Source organism: Lonchura striata, chromosome 3 (genome assembly GCF_050655825.1).
Source record: "Lonchura striata isolate lonStrDom1 chromosome 3, ASM5065582v1, whole genome shotgun sequence".
Lineage (NCBI taxonomy): Eukaryota > Metazoa > Chordata > Aves > Passeriformes > Estrildidae > Lonchura > Lonchura striata.
Genome location: NC_140705.1, coordinates 50,639,197 through 50,654,052, shown reverse-complemented (window position 1 = coordinate 50,654,052; position 14,856 = coordinate 50,639,197). Strand labels below are relative to the sequence as shown.

At 41.4% G+C, this 14,856-nt stretch overlaps 1 protein-coding gene across 1 annotated transcript; it reads right to left on the bottom strand.

Moving 5' to 3' along the window:
- Nucleotides 1-1,054: 1,054 nt before the first annotated feature.
- FABP7 (fatty acid binding protein 7) lies at nt 1,055-4,440 on the bottom strand. Its single transcript, XM_021547112.4, has 4 exons — nt 4,321-4,440; nt 3,533-3,705; nt 2,807-2,908; nt 1,055-1,422 (listed from the first exon to the last, which is right to left on the bottom strand). Exons 1-4 carry the CDS (start codon nt 4,391-4,393, stop codon nt 1,372-1,374), a joined length of 399 nt encoding a protein of 132 aa, XP_021402787.1. The 5' UTR covers nt 4,394-4,440; the 3' UTR covers nt 1,055-1,371.
- Between the last annotated feature and the right edge of the window lie 10,416 nt (nt 4,441-14,856).

The following is a 14,856-nucleotide window of genomic DNA, read 5'->3' as shown; positions in this document are numbered from 1 at the left end:
GCTAACATTACATTTTATATTTGTATGGGGTAGCATGCCAATTATATGTGAACATTCATCAGATGAGTTACCAATTTTATCCTATCCAATTTTATTCAGGGAAGCAAGAAGCCTCTTCCCATAGCATGTGGCAGATCTGAAGGATGAGGCCTGGGAAGCTGGGCAAGATGCACCTCCTGCACCTCTGGCTGCAGCCATACACACCACTCAGAGAGCAAGCACCAGCTAAATTCACAGTTCAGCTTTGCCTTTGTTTACAAAGCTGTAGGTAGCTACACCTCCTTGTGGTTCTCTGAATCAGTGGGTAGAAAACAGGGACCCTCTAAACAATGTCCTCCATGGTGCCAAAAATCTGTTTCAGCTTTCCTAAACCTAAGGCAGTTTTTCCCACTCTGGCCTTTTAGGGATATATTCTTCAGACATAAAGCTTTAATTTCTCATTTTAGAAACACTTTATTTTAAATTGTTCACAGTGCAAATTGTTGTCTCTTCTATATATTAGCTAGGAAACAACAGCTCTAAAAGAGAAGTGTAGTAGGTTTATGTTGTACTGTTTCCCTCCCATTCCTGTGGAGAGTGATGTAAGGGAGTTGACCCTTTCCTCCCAACCCTGTGAAGGACTTCAATATTTGCATATTAGCAAAAAAAAAAAAAAAAAAAAAACAAACAAACAAACCAAAACAACCCAAACAACCCAAACCTATTAAAACAATTTTTTTAACTATTAAGATCAAAACTCTACAAACTCTAGAACATCATCTGTCAATCTGCTGACCTTAATCTGCACTTAGTAACAAGTTATCAGTGAAGAGAAGAGCTGAAACTTAGGTGAACATCTCACTTCTCTGTATACATAAATACAATTAAGTTTAGATTTCTCCAGCAAAAAGCCACCAAAGTAAATTTTTCATTTCCTTCAGTGCTCTACACTACACAGAAAGGCTGCTGCATCAATGTGTACCACATGTTTTTCTAGCCTTTAGCTCAGAAAAAGAAACTTTGAACACCTCCCTTACGGACACCAGAATATTAGCCGATTAAATACAAAAGGAGCACAGGTTTAAAAAATGTTTTAATTTGCCTTATCTGTATTCCAAAACAATTCAAATATTTTCCATTTACTGAAAAATAAAAAAAGAGGCAAGTGTTTCAGAAATTTAATGCCAAGTTAACCTGCTTCACTATACAGCACAGGCATGCCAATTTGATGGCATGACTTTTTTACAAAAAACACCCCTCCCCTGCCAAAAAAAAAAAAAAAATCTTTATTAATCTTTCATGCCAGAGATGTGCATTTTAGCTATGATCAATCATGGACAGAGCATTAATCCATCCAGCTGAAGTAACATCTGGACAGAGGTCAGGTATACTCTATGCTTTCTCATAGTGGCGAACAGCAACCACATCACCAAAGGTGAGAGTCTGCAAGTCCAAGGAAAAGACAGACATGTTAGAGACTGGACCATTTTCTGTAATGGTTTAACACATTATGAAAATCCATGCTAGATCAAGGTTGGTTAGCATCATGTAATTTTTAGAAAAACAAATAAATCTAGATTGACATTTTAAACAAACAAGAAGCCAAACCTTAGCTATGGTTCCGATAAGAAATGATACTTTCTCCTTGCTGCTTTCACACCCAAGAAAGACATCATGTACATTTATGAGGCAGCTGCTAAAATTTGATTTAACTTGCTATTTCTTAAAATAGAGCATTGTTTTAATACAGACTTAACACTTATTTTCCCAAAGCTTATCCTACTAAGATGTGCAATCTAAAATTCCAAGGCCTCTATACTCCTACACATAAATACAAACTCTAGGAGAATACAGTCTAAAAACGATTCCTTCTGTCCCCTGTGTAGACTACCAAATACTCTAAGTCACTGCAGTTGTGTTCTGGATGCATTTCCTGAAGTAGAACAGGACACCTCATTGTATTCAAATTCCAAAGGACAACATTTTCTGTATTTGTGTGATTTGTGCATAGCTGCTTCAAATATAAAAGCATGTGTTTTCCCTTGAAACACTTGCCATGCTGTGCTTCAGTACACTTAAAAGTTTGTATTATTTGCAACTCTTCATCCACACAGATACTCTCTGAAGTAATTAGGAAACAATATAATGGGTCTTCTCCAACAACCATGTCTCATAGATTAGTATAGCTGAAGACATTCTATTTTTGAAAGCTACATCTCTATGCCATGAAAAGTGCTATGCTGGACATTAGCCATAGTAACTTACAATATTTATTCACCCGAAGAGGTTGGGAAAAGCAGGTGAATTTAAACTCAGACTCTTCTCCACACAACTGCAGTTTATCATAGTTTTTAACAAGCTAGGAAGACTAAACCCTTTATTATTAAATATGAAAATACTATTAGCTCCTGCAAAATTGTAACTTTATTTTCATATGAAACTACGTGTTCTGTGTGTATACATAAAACAAGTTTTTAAAGAACTCTAAATTGCCACTGGCAACAGATAATTTCCTATATAATCAAGAACTTTGTAATATTACAAGCTCATGAGGACTTTTTTCCTGGGTTTTTACAAAAAGTCTAGAAAGAACATATATACTCTGGAAATCCACAGGCTGGCCTGCCTAAAACCACTTGAAATTTTTAATTGTTTGTAAAACAAAACACAAACAAAACCAAAATAAATATTTTAAAATCCCCACTAGTTTTCCCCAACAACTAGTTTAAGGATTTATGTCTAAGTCACAGTGTTCACGAAGCTTGAGATAAGGGTGAGTTGGGCATGTTTGTGGTGCATGCAAATGCTCAGTGTGCTCTATACTTACCATTACCATTTTGCCATCCTTTATTTCTCTCACAAAATTTGTCTCTTTGCCGTCCCATTTCTGTACATGCACTAGCTTCTCTCCATCCAGGGTCACAACTGACTGCGAGATACCCAGAAACACAAAGACATGCCTTTATTTAAGGTACTTGGGATTCTGCTCACACATTCAGCATGCACTGTTCTATTGAATTCTCTTCAATAGATGGATGTGGATCTAGAATAAGAAAGAGTCCTAGACATTTTAAAGCCAAGGCTTTAAAAAAAATCATCCTTGTTTTAAGCATGAAATCTACATAATTCTTATTTGTGTCAAAGGATGAAAAGTTGTTTCCTTTCAGATCCAGTCTCACAAGAACCTGCTTCAGATATGCCTTGGAATAATATTTGATATTAAGTCCCCAAGAGTGCAGGAAAATACTGAAATCTGACTATTTTGACTGGGAAAAACTATGCCAATGATGTTTGGTTTGTGAGAAAAGTGGGCAACTAACACAATAGACACTGGGAGACAGGGAGCTGGCAACGTGATAAATTCAGAAAAGGCATGGTGTAAGCAGGCAGGGCAAACAAGACGCAATGTTGCCTTTTTTCCCTGTCCTTTACTATGTTGTAACTAGTAGCAGCAGAAGATACATTTTTTTCTTTTGACCCTACCAATAGCAGAGCCTGGGGGGCGGGGGAGGCAAGAAAAAGAGAGGCGACTGCAGCCTCAGAGTTCACTTACTTTGCAGTTTCTGTCATCGGGGGTAGTTTCATCAAATTCCTCTCCGAGTTTAAAGCTGATTTCTGTGTTTTTGAAAGTGCTTTGAGTTCTGATCACTACTTTGTCCCCCTCGCTGCTGATAATCACAGTGGGTTTAGTCACATTACCCACCTGCCGTGTTGCAAACCCCACTCCTAGATAATTCAACGGAAAAGAGAAACACATAACACTTCGGAATTTTTACTTTTTTTTTTTTTTTTTTTCACATATCGAAGTACAGAGATCTTTCACCCCGCTCTCCAAGTGCAAGCTATCCCTGTGAAACGCTGCTTTCTGCTTCTCTCGTGCCCTTGTACCGAGACTATTCACCGCTATTGTCCGCCCAGCTGTAGCTCCCTCCCTCCCTCCCTCGCCACCGAGCACGGCAGCACCGCACTCCGTCCGCGGTCACACGCACAGCCGCGATCGCTTCCGCTGCTCAGAGTTTCAATTCCTTATCACTCCAGCATAATGATTTCTTTTTCCCTTGGTTGTTTCAAAGTCATCCGCAGGCAGCACATGCTCGTCTTTCACACGCTTCCCTTAGCCCGGGGGCATTTCCCGGAACCTCTCCCACACAAACACACCTGCCCCCCCAGGTGAATGATTCGCATCGAATTAGCTCTATGGATAGAAGAACAGACGCCAAAATCACCCCCTCATCACCACCACTGCTGGCAATGGCGGGGAACATTTTCAAATTTTTTTTTTTTTCCAGATGCTGAAAAATTCCAAGGCTTTCTAAGGTGCTGCCTCCCGGTCGTACCTACCCAGTGCCTTCATATACTCGTCGAAGTTGTGGCTGTCTACCAGCTTCCAGGTGGCGCAGAAAGCCTCGACCATGGCGGCCGGCTGCGTGTTCCAAGCAGGGTGCCGGGGATTGCAGGAGCAGCAGTGCCGCCGCGCTGCCCCGCATTTAAAGCCGGCGCCCGGCGGGGGGCCGGAGGCGGGGCGCGGCCGCGGTCCGCCCCCGACGGCCGCCGCGGAGACGCCCGCACCGATGGGGGAGGGCGCTCCTGCCGCCGGGGAGGGGGCGCGGGGTGCCCGGTCGGGCACCCGGCAGGACGTAGAGGGGGCAGGGAGAGGGGCTGCCTCTGCCTGCCGCACCACTCCTCGCCTGAGCCGCCCCGGGGACACCCCCGGCCGCCCGCCTCCCTGTTACGGGAACGCGCGGGCTAAACGACAAGCGGGCACACAACGTGAAAGGCTACTGAGTGAAAACACAGGATCGTAACGCTACTGCAGTTATGATCCCCAACACCAATTCCAAAAGTTTTCCCATGAGTATTTTCAAGGCCGTTTTGGTGCTGGCCAAGTACCGATCCTTTACCCACCATGGCATCTCTATAGATGTTGTCTGAACTTGGTATTTGCTGTTCCTGGCTCAAAACAGCATCTTGGCTCCACAGTTGTCATCATTTGGAGAGTAAGAATGAAGAAAAAGAGCTTAAAACTCTTTTTTTTTTTTTTTTTTTACTTTTTGTAAGAGAGGGAATGTCTTCCTTCTAGATGTGCTTTGAAATTTGTTGAAGGCATTAGGTGGTCGTCTTGTCTCATCTTGAGTGCTTTTCAGAAAGCAGCGTCTCTCTGTGAGACATCCCACGGTGTTAGCTTTTCCTGACCTATGCCTTGGATGGATTCCAGAATAGTGAATAGAGCACTTCAACTCTCACAACAGAACTCAGGGTCTGAGTTGAAAGAGAATTTATATGATTTAGGAACAAAACCTTAACAATTTTGTTCAGCCATACAAAATAGAAACAATTAGGAATACTTTTCTAATATTTTTAAATTATCATTTGCATTTCTTTCAGGCACTTGTAGTATAGCATATTCTTTGGGTATAGGGCAAATGATGTTTCTGGTGGGATTTTAATTTAAGCATGCCATGTTGGATGGGGCATGGAGAAGCCTGGACTAATGGAATGGTCCCTGACCACGGCAGGGGGCTTGGAATTGGATGATCCCTTCCAACCAAATAATTTTATGACTCTGTGATATTAAATTCCAAATTATTTTAGCAATATCCTCATGAACTGGCAGTGTCTCATCTCCCAGAACTGACAGGAAAAAGTTATCTGCTCATACAGATTTTGATGCAGTAGCTCTGGAGCCCCTGTTTATTATTCTGGTGCACATGTGTGAACAGAGCCTGGGAGAGCTTGTGCTGTCTTTGTTCACTGGGGCTTGTATACAACCAGTCTCACAAACTTTGTGATATAGAACTCCTAAAAATTATTCAGTACCACGCCTGGTAGCTGTACACCTCAAGGACATCTCTGTCTTGCACCTTCTTCCAGACAGTGCTGTAGCCTGGCCTTTGGGAGGCAGCCTTTTCAGAATCCTTCATAATTTAAGCAGTCATACCTACACTGATGGGACAGCTCTGTTCTACTAGGATTTCTCAATGTATTTAAATAAGACAAGTACTTAGTGTGATGACCTGCCCTTAAGGGGAAGGAAGCACATAAAATTTCATAAGAAAAATACATTCTTTAACACTTTGCACCATGCTTCAAATATAAAACAGGGTCTGTTCAAATGTTCACATTTCTTCTTAAGTGGATAGGTTGCCAAAGTCCTCACATATGTTTTAGGATGGTGAGATCCCACTTGTCTGCATTAGTGATGATTTGGGACCAGTGTAAATCAACAGCAGGAAATATTACATTATTGACTCCTTTGTGGGGTGACAAGCCACAGTTCAAAATGTTTTCCATGGCATCTTATGCCCTGTGTTTGATTGTGGAACCTTATGCAAGAGTTATGCTAACATCAAAAACTAGAACAAATCATCTTGAGCGACATAAATGCTTTGCTATGGCTGAAACAGAGATCACAGTGTGAAATACACTGACCTGGAGTTTCAGGTTGTGCATTTTAGGTTGCTGCACAAGACACCAGCTTGGAGTTTCTTTTGTGCTGTCAGCACTTGGATGGTTTTAACAGACTGTGTACTCCTGTGACAAATAGTATCTCTGGAGATTCTGAACAGCCAGGGACTTGTTCTCCTTTATGCTAAACCCTTTACACCACCTGAGCAATGTAAATAGGTACATTTGCATTCCCTGTACAAGGTCGGCTTAAGAGTTGAATATTCTGCAGCAAGATACCCTGTGTAATGAGTAATCCTTACTTCCAAAGGCCATCTGGTGAGACTGTTCTAACCTTCAGCGTTCAAATACAGGACAACCTGCTTTTGGCTACTTTTCTCCCTGTTATATCCCTTCTTCACACACTCTCAGACATTCAGAAAATGAGACTGTCATCCTCATTTAACCTTCATTCTGTACTCAAAATAAAGAAAATTACTTCTTCAGGGAAAAAAAAAAAAAAAGGGTGTGAGTGGTATGGGGAGGAAGGGGGCACCATAGGATGGTCACCAGGCTGCTGTAGTAGAAAAGTCTGACCATGAGGTTCTGTCATGTGTGGATTCCTCATAATCTATGTCAGGAACTGTTGAGCATCTAACCACAACAGCCAGTCACTAAAGGCTTAGTGTCTAGGGAATTTGGTGCAGCTAATATTTGAAGTCAGGTTTATCTGTCCTTATTCTCTGTCCCTCTCTGGATACAATGCAGATAGGACTCTCTTATTTCACCAATTCAGTTAATCTCTGTCTTTTCACCATCTTTGTAGTACAATAGCCAGGAATACTATGTTAAGGGAATACTATGTTATAAGACCTTCAGATAATGCAGTGATGATTGCATTATTCAAACATTTCTGGCAATGAAGGTCCAGGAGCTGCAGAACATCTTGTACCCATATGTACAACAAAGGGCAGCAGTAATATCAGGGCCTAACTCCTCTGGTACAAAAGCAGATGTAAGTATTCAGAAGCCTTTTAGGAATTGAATTCCATTGAAAGCCAAGAGGATTCAGGGTCCTAGCTAACCTAAGATTTCTTTAAACTCTTAGTGTTATGAAACATATAGGGAGCTACTTTTGAATTAAGGAAACTGAAAATAATGTGCAGCTAAGAGAAGTTTCCTCTATTTATGGACAGCAAGCTAAGGTACTCCCAGCAAAGTTTTAGCTTGTTTGAAATCCTGCTGTGATTCTCTGTGTAGCTTTGATCTCAGTATAATAAATGACCAGAGTTCATATATGAGTTTAGTAGCTATTGTGTCAGACAGGTTGATTTACTTCAGGGCTGAGTGTGATTTTGTTTTTGGTGCTGCAGAAAAACCTAATGTCAAATAGGGCAGTAGAATGTTCTTAACTAAAATTATCATATATGTCCTCTAGCTAAGAGATTTGCTGATCCCCCTAATAAAAAGGAACCGTCTCAGTGCTGTTGGTGAATACTCACAGAAAATGCTTAGGTTTATTTACTCTATCAATGGACCACTCATTAGAAATCCCAGGTTCAAAAAGAGATAACTGCTTCATAGAGAAGACACCCAATTATGCAGCTGCACAAGCAAGTGGTCACAGAATGGCCCCAGGTACTGTATGAATCCAGTTTTGTGCTGTATAAATGCCATGGGTAGGGCTTTGCTGGAGCTTTGGAACAGATGGTAGGCAAGGTGCAAGGTAATGCAGGCAGGAGCATGAAAGACATGCTTACACCATATCCTTTCTAAGAGCGTGACATTTCTTGAGCAAAACTTAGGAATATGTTCAGCAGGTTTCCTGCCACTGTAAAGATCAAGCAAAATAATGCCAGAACTGGCTAATGTTAGACACAAGGCATGTTAAAGTCTAATTCTGGTGTTGGTTGCCAATTGGTGAAAACGAAGTGGTCTGTGATCATGCATTTCATCTTTGTAGACTCTTCTGTTACAAATTGGTGGGACATGAGTTTAGGAGAGTCCTGGAAAGTAAATATCCAGTAATAGCTCATTATGAACATATATTTGGATTGGTTTAAGATGAGAGGACAGCTGGTTGACAATGATTTAAAATATGCAAATGCTATGGATTATCTCCAGGGTGTTCTCTGCTTCTGAAAGGCATTTGGGAGATTGTTATCTCTTGTTTAATATTATTGTGTGACTTACATTTAGATTACTCAAGTCAGACATTCTCCTCAAAGAATTAGCCTACATTAAAGCCAGCCACCCTTCTGGCTCCCAGTTCAACTAATTGAAGATGCAGTTACTTTAATTTTGTGCCACTAGGCTGTTGTTATTTTAATATTTGTCTTTGCTTTGTTTTACATTTAAGAATAGAAAAACTATTAAGAAACCATTAAACTGTAACAGAAATGTCTGATACTGCATGTCACTTACAATATATGTCTAGTTACTGTAAAAAATCAATACAAGAAATCAGCTTTCCAGAATTAACAATTTCAGCATGGGTATATGTAAGAAAGCAAGAAACAAAGTTGTATAAATAAGCAACCTGACTATTTCAGGGGTAATAATAACTCATAGACATTTAGAAGGCATGTGAATACTATGAACATACTAAATTAAAATAATTCTTATTAGAAGAAATGGAAAAATAGCACATAGGTTTAAGGAGATTAGATGACTTGCACTTGACCTGTTGCAGCTGATTCTAAGAGACGTGTAGATTTGCTGTTCAGGGCAGACTAATGAAAATATTAGTGGAGCAGAAAGACCCTCTGTATTAAGGTCCAAGGACTCTATATTATACCAGAGGAGGGAATGATATGTATAGTCATCCATATAAATTTTACAGTGTTAAATGTACAAGTTTAAGTTCTCATACATCATAAATATTTTGTTCTCCTTCTGTAGCGTTAGAATATGCTATGGAGGCTGTCAAATACATAAATAAGCATGACTATATGGAATTCAGTATAACAAATCTCAAGCTAATTAATCCCAAGGTAAATCCTTTCAGCAAAACAAGAAATAACCGTGCAGTCTTCAGGGCTGAATTTAAGAAATTTTTGAAATGGCTTAATGTACCTTCATTCAGTTTGCCCATCAGAAGCATTCAATTTTCTACAATATACTGAAATCACTCTCAGTACCAGCTAAGGTTTAGGCAAGAAGTAAATAAGTTTGTTTGACAGAGTTTCAAGAATTCAATAATTTAAGAAAACAATTACTGAATTTGTAAAACAGATGCAAAATTAAAACTCAACTCATTAATTACCTGCATTTGGATATTCCTAAGGTCCTCCTTTGTTCCACTGAGCTAGGGACTGACAAGACACAGTCACAGCCTTCTGGAGCCAGATATGATCTCCCAGATGCAGCTGGGGTCACACTCCTCTGGGTTTGTGTCCTCTAAATCAGAGTATCACTCTCACAAGCTGTTTCCTCAGAAGTTCTAAAGAGCAGTGTTAGTGCATCCAGAGAAATATATGAATTCCACAGTCTTGATAAATAATTGAATTAAGTTATCAATTTATGGGCCTGTCATGGATGAACAAATGCCTGACACAGGCATTTGAAATGAAACCTCATGCTGGGTGACCTAGCTGGAATTACATACCTAAATTAATTTATTCAAGAGTGCAACCATATCCCCGCATTACATACTGGTTTGTGACCAAGCACTGACTCATTTCTGAGTTTTCACGAGTCTAAATACACAAACTTCCTGGAGTACAAAATTTTAGAGCAACTTGAAGCATTGCAGTGTTAAGATAGCTCATAACTAGTTTTAAATAAGTACCAAGACAAACTTGGGGAAAATTTTGGTCATACTGGATGTTTGGGGACAATTATAGAGAAAGAGTGATCTCTTCAGTCTGGTACACAAAACTCCAGTCACTGAAAGCTAAACCTACGGAAGTTTATATTAAAAATGAACTACATATTAGCTGTGAGGAGACTTAAGCCTTTGGCCAGCTTTCAAACTGCCTTACAAGATTTTCAACTCTGTAAATTGTAAACTATGCTAACAACAACAGCTATTGGACATGATGCAGGAAGTAATTCAGAGGAGTTTTATATCCTGGATTATGCAAGAAATTACATGAGCTGGTCACAATAGACAAGTCTATACCAGGAAACTTAAAAACACATCCCACTTACTAAGTGTGGGTTCCTACTTTGCCAAATCCAGAGTCTATTATGGGAAAAAGTACAGATATACACAGAAATGAAAGCAGGCATGTAATCCCTGACTAGATAATCATGGGAACTTACTTTGTGGACTGTACTGCACTAAGTGCCACTGAGGAGGTTTAGAGACTGCCACTATTCCTTTAATTTCCTATATTCATGTGTACATGTTATGAAAGTTTTCTCCCTCAGTGTGGCAACAATAAACACAAACCAGACCCTCTATGGTCAAAATCATTAACTAATCTTGTAATATTTAAACAAGGCCTCTAATAGCATCTTCCTCCAGACCTTTGAAACTTTCTTTAGTGACTGATCAGCTCTGCACCCAGAGCTCAAAACATCCAGAGTCCAGAGCCAGTGGAGGGTGCAGGACCCCTCTGACTTCCTCTCACCATGACTGGCTCAGATGTTCTGATAAAAGAAGGGCTATGGAGAGGAACATGGTGCAACTGTCATGCCTTTAACTCCACCTCATTGCTCTTTGTCTTCCCTCCCTTAAATATACTCCTTATTACATTCCAGCATTTAATTTCATCCTCTATAAATCTACCTAGAAGTTTTTTTGTCACAACAGCCAGTGCTAAAAAAGAAAAAAAAAAAAAAAGTTCAAAGGTTGTCTGAAAAAGGTTGTCTGAAAGAAGATGCCCGGAAGAAACTTATTTCAGCACTTTTTTAGATTGCAACAGCACTCTACTTGCATAATGACATGTTATTTGTTTTCCAAAGAGGCTTTCCCTGTCTCTGTGTTAGAGACAAGGGCTGTTCTGGGCCTGGCTCAAGGGTCTCTCATGAGTCTGTCTGATAAAGTAAAATTTACCTAGTACTTCTTGAGAGGAACAGCAATAAGTTGTCTTTCTACCATCTTATTTTAGCAAGTACAGAGGTAATTAAAGAGATTCGTTTCTTCTATTGAGTGTTGAAAGCACTAACGGTGGATGTTGAGCTTGAGGTGTGAGCGAAGCAAGGACTGAGCACTGACGACAGGAAAGGAGTAGATGGATGTAAGCTTTGAACGGAGTAAGGCAACAAGCCAAGAGGGAAAGCAGAGGAGGACTGGGCTGTTGAGTCCCCTTCCTGCTGCTCGGGCCCGGGCCCGTGTGGGACCGAGCAGCCGCTGGGGCGAGGGCGGCGCCGGGGCAAGGGCGCCCTCTGCCGCCAGCGCCCGCGCCCGCGGGGAGCCGCGTCCTCGTCCCGCGGCGCTGCCAGCGCCGCCGCTCCTCCTCACGGCAGCGATCCCGACAATCCCGTCCTGAAGGAGACCCGAGCTGCCCCGTGAATCAGGTCCTGAAGGAGACCCGAGCTGCCCCGTGAATCACGTCCTGAAGGAGACCCGAGCTGCGCCGTGCCCGGGGAGCCGGGGAGCGGACGGGCGAGGCTGTGAGGGAGGCGAGGGCCCGGCTGTGTCTGGCGCGGGCTCGGGCGCCATCGTGTGCCCGCCGGGCGGGAGGCGCCGCTGCGGAGCCCGTCCCTCGGGAATGCCTCTGCACCCTTGGGAAACTGGGCGTGTTCTGGAAAACTGCCTTTGGAATACTGCTGGGCATTAGCAGCAGTTCACACGCTCCTTCTTTTTATGTTTACACTGCTGATGTATCATTGACAAATATGCCCGAGGAGTCTGGAAATAAAAGCACAGAAAGCCCTACACAGAAGGGTCAAGCCAATCTCTCACAGATTAGCTTTTCCATACAGTGTATAAGTACTCGACTAACAGCATCAATCCTTGCAAAGCAGAGTCCCGGGAATAAAGCACTAGTAGGGATTGTCCAAATCCTCACATCAGGGCCCTTACATTGCAAGCAATTATTATAAATATGTTTAATGTAGAAAAGTCCACAGCACACAGGCAACCCCCGCCCCTCCAACAAACAAGCAAACACCACACAAACAACAACCAGAAAACCCCACAACACTATTCATCAAATGTAAGTCTTGCACTAAAATCCAGAGATCTGGCATCGGGATGTGGCACATGCCAAGATGAAGTGGCGGCCTTCAAGCTTCCTCTTGCTTATATCCATCAGGATAGTCCCCACTGGACTGAAGGAGATAAACAAGGACAGTAAAGGAAGAGCTCTCAGTAATCATTGCTAATTACTAACAGAAGTTAAGAAAATGAAACAAAATTATCCCTAAAAGAGGTCAAAACAGTCATCTGTGGTGGGATTTGCACCCAAGCCCAAATTGCAGAGTGGGCACCTAAAGCAAGGCAGGCTGCAAGCCAGACTTGGACACCTGCTTTAGAGTAAGAGTTTATGGGCTGAAACACAAGATGCCTCCTGTAATATGTGATATATGTTATACCTCCTGCTTCCAATCACACGGATTTCTGTATACAGAAGCACCAAGGTTCTGGGCCTCTAGCAAAACTCCTGAAGTGAGCTAGAGACATTCTGCCTCTCATCAGCCCAGTCTGCAGCTGGGTTTGAGGTCTCTTAAACTTGTCTCCCACCACTGCCTTGCACAGCCTACCTGGCAGGCTCAGGACCCCACTAGATGGCAGGACAGTTTAAGACTTTGCTATTTCTCCTTCAGAGCAAGTGCCCTGGTACCCCGGTGGGCTGAGCCCCACTGGTCTGTGCTGTCTGGACCCGGGGGAACCCACACTCACCACCAACTGGGGCTTATGCTCAGTGGAACAAATGGAGAAATTAGTGGAGAAGTCTTTGTTCAATTCTGTTTCATGGACTTTATCACACAGAGCACTAGCAGACAGAAGAGAGGAATATGAACTAATATTAATTTGCTAAATCTTGAGGTATTCCTTTTTATATGAGTGATACATAAAGGATATTTAGCCTACTAATGGTGGTAGGTAAAATTGTAGTAGTGGTAAAGTGCAGTTTAAGCCTCTTATAGCCACTGCTCTCTTGTAATTTTTAAGTAACCAAGTGCAGTTCTAACTTCTTAATGACATCTGGAAAACATCAAGGCAATTTTTCTACATATTCAAAATACCTAAATTGTTCTACATATGCACAAAGAAATTACAAGGGTGTTTCCTTCCTTTTTTTTTTTTTTTTTTTTTTTTTTTTTAGCATGCCTAATGGATAAGAATGGACAATTGCTTCATTATGTTCATTATTTGGAGACAACAAAGTTACCTTTTTTGCTTGGTACTAAAATGAAGTTCTTTGCTTTATAAAAGCATAGAAGTGCTGTAAGATGATAAAAAAGATGCTATTACCTGTACCAAACTTGCTGGAATGGAAATTTGGATTTATGCATTATAATACCAGATTAGCCTTAATAGAAGTTTGCTGCTGTCATTTATCAAGGTAATTGTGTATCTAATTTTAGGCACCTAAGTAGTTCTATTGACTACTGTGAAACCCGTCTGCATTTAAAGTTAAGCATATTTTAAAATACCCAGTTGATTCAGGGCCATAACGTTGTGGCCATATGAACCAAGAGAATGCACTGTTCTCAATTACCCATTAGTTGAACTAAGGGAGGGTGGTACAGCCCGCATGATGGTTGAAACTGGACAAACTGGCTCACTGACAAACATACTCAAAGCACTTCATTTGCTCTTTGCAGACTCAGACAAAGTTTAGTAGGACTATTATCTGTCTTCAGCACACCAACAAAATAATTAACCAAAGCTTCCCCAACTTCAGCTGTGCTTAAGACAGAAGCTCTGCCCAAGCCCCAGAGTACTGGACAGCATGGCACAAAGCCTTCCAGACAGCCTAAAGGGGTGAGTTCCCTTCTGCCTGAGTCAAGAATCATGCACAACTAATAAACTCTACTCCAAAGACCAGTTTATATGGTACAATGTCTCCCACATCAGTTTGTGAGTCAGTTTATACTCGTCAGAAACATGCATTTGACTCATAACTGGAGAAATTTGGTAAAATCCAGGCATAACTTAATATTCTTACTGCTATAACTAACTGGAAAAGAGATCTGTCGTGCAGTCTAGACTAATACTTATTTAGATACGAACCGTAAATGCACCGGGGTACCAGGGCACTTGCTCTGAAGTAGAAATAGCAAAGGCTTAAACTGTTCTGCCATCTACTGGGGTTCTGAGCCTGCCAGGTAGGCTGTGCAAGGCAGTGGTGGGAGAAAATTTAAGAGACCTCAAAGTATCTATTCCTGTGACCCAAATTTCAGAGTCTGTATTGTATGAGAGAAGAAACGAAATATATCCAGTGCTGCAACTGTGAAAGAAGTGCAGAATTTTATATAGACCATGACTCAGAAGAACAAAACATATAAAGACTTATGTTTCAGTAATACTCATATACTTGATTTTGATGGCATCACCACAGCTTCTTCTAATTTACCATTTTTGGTAATGTGATG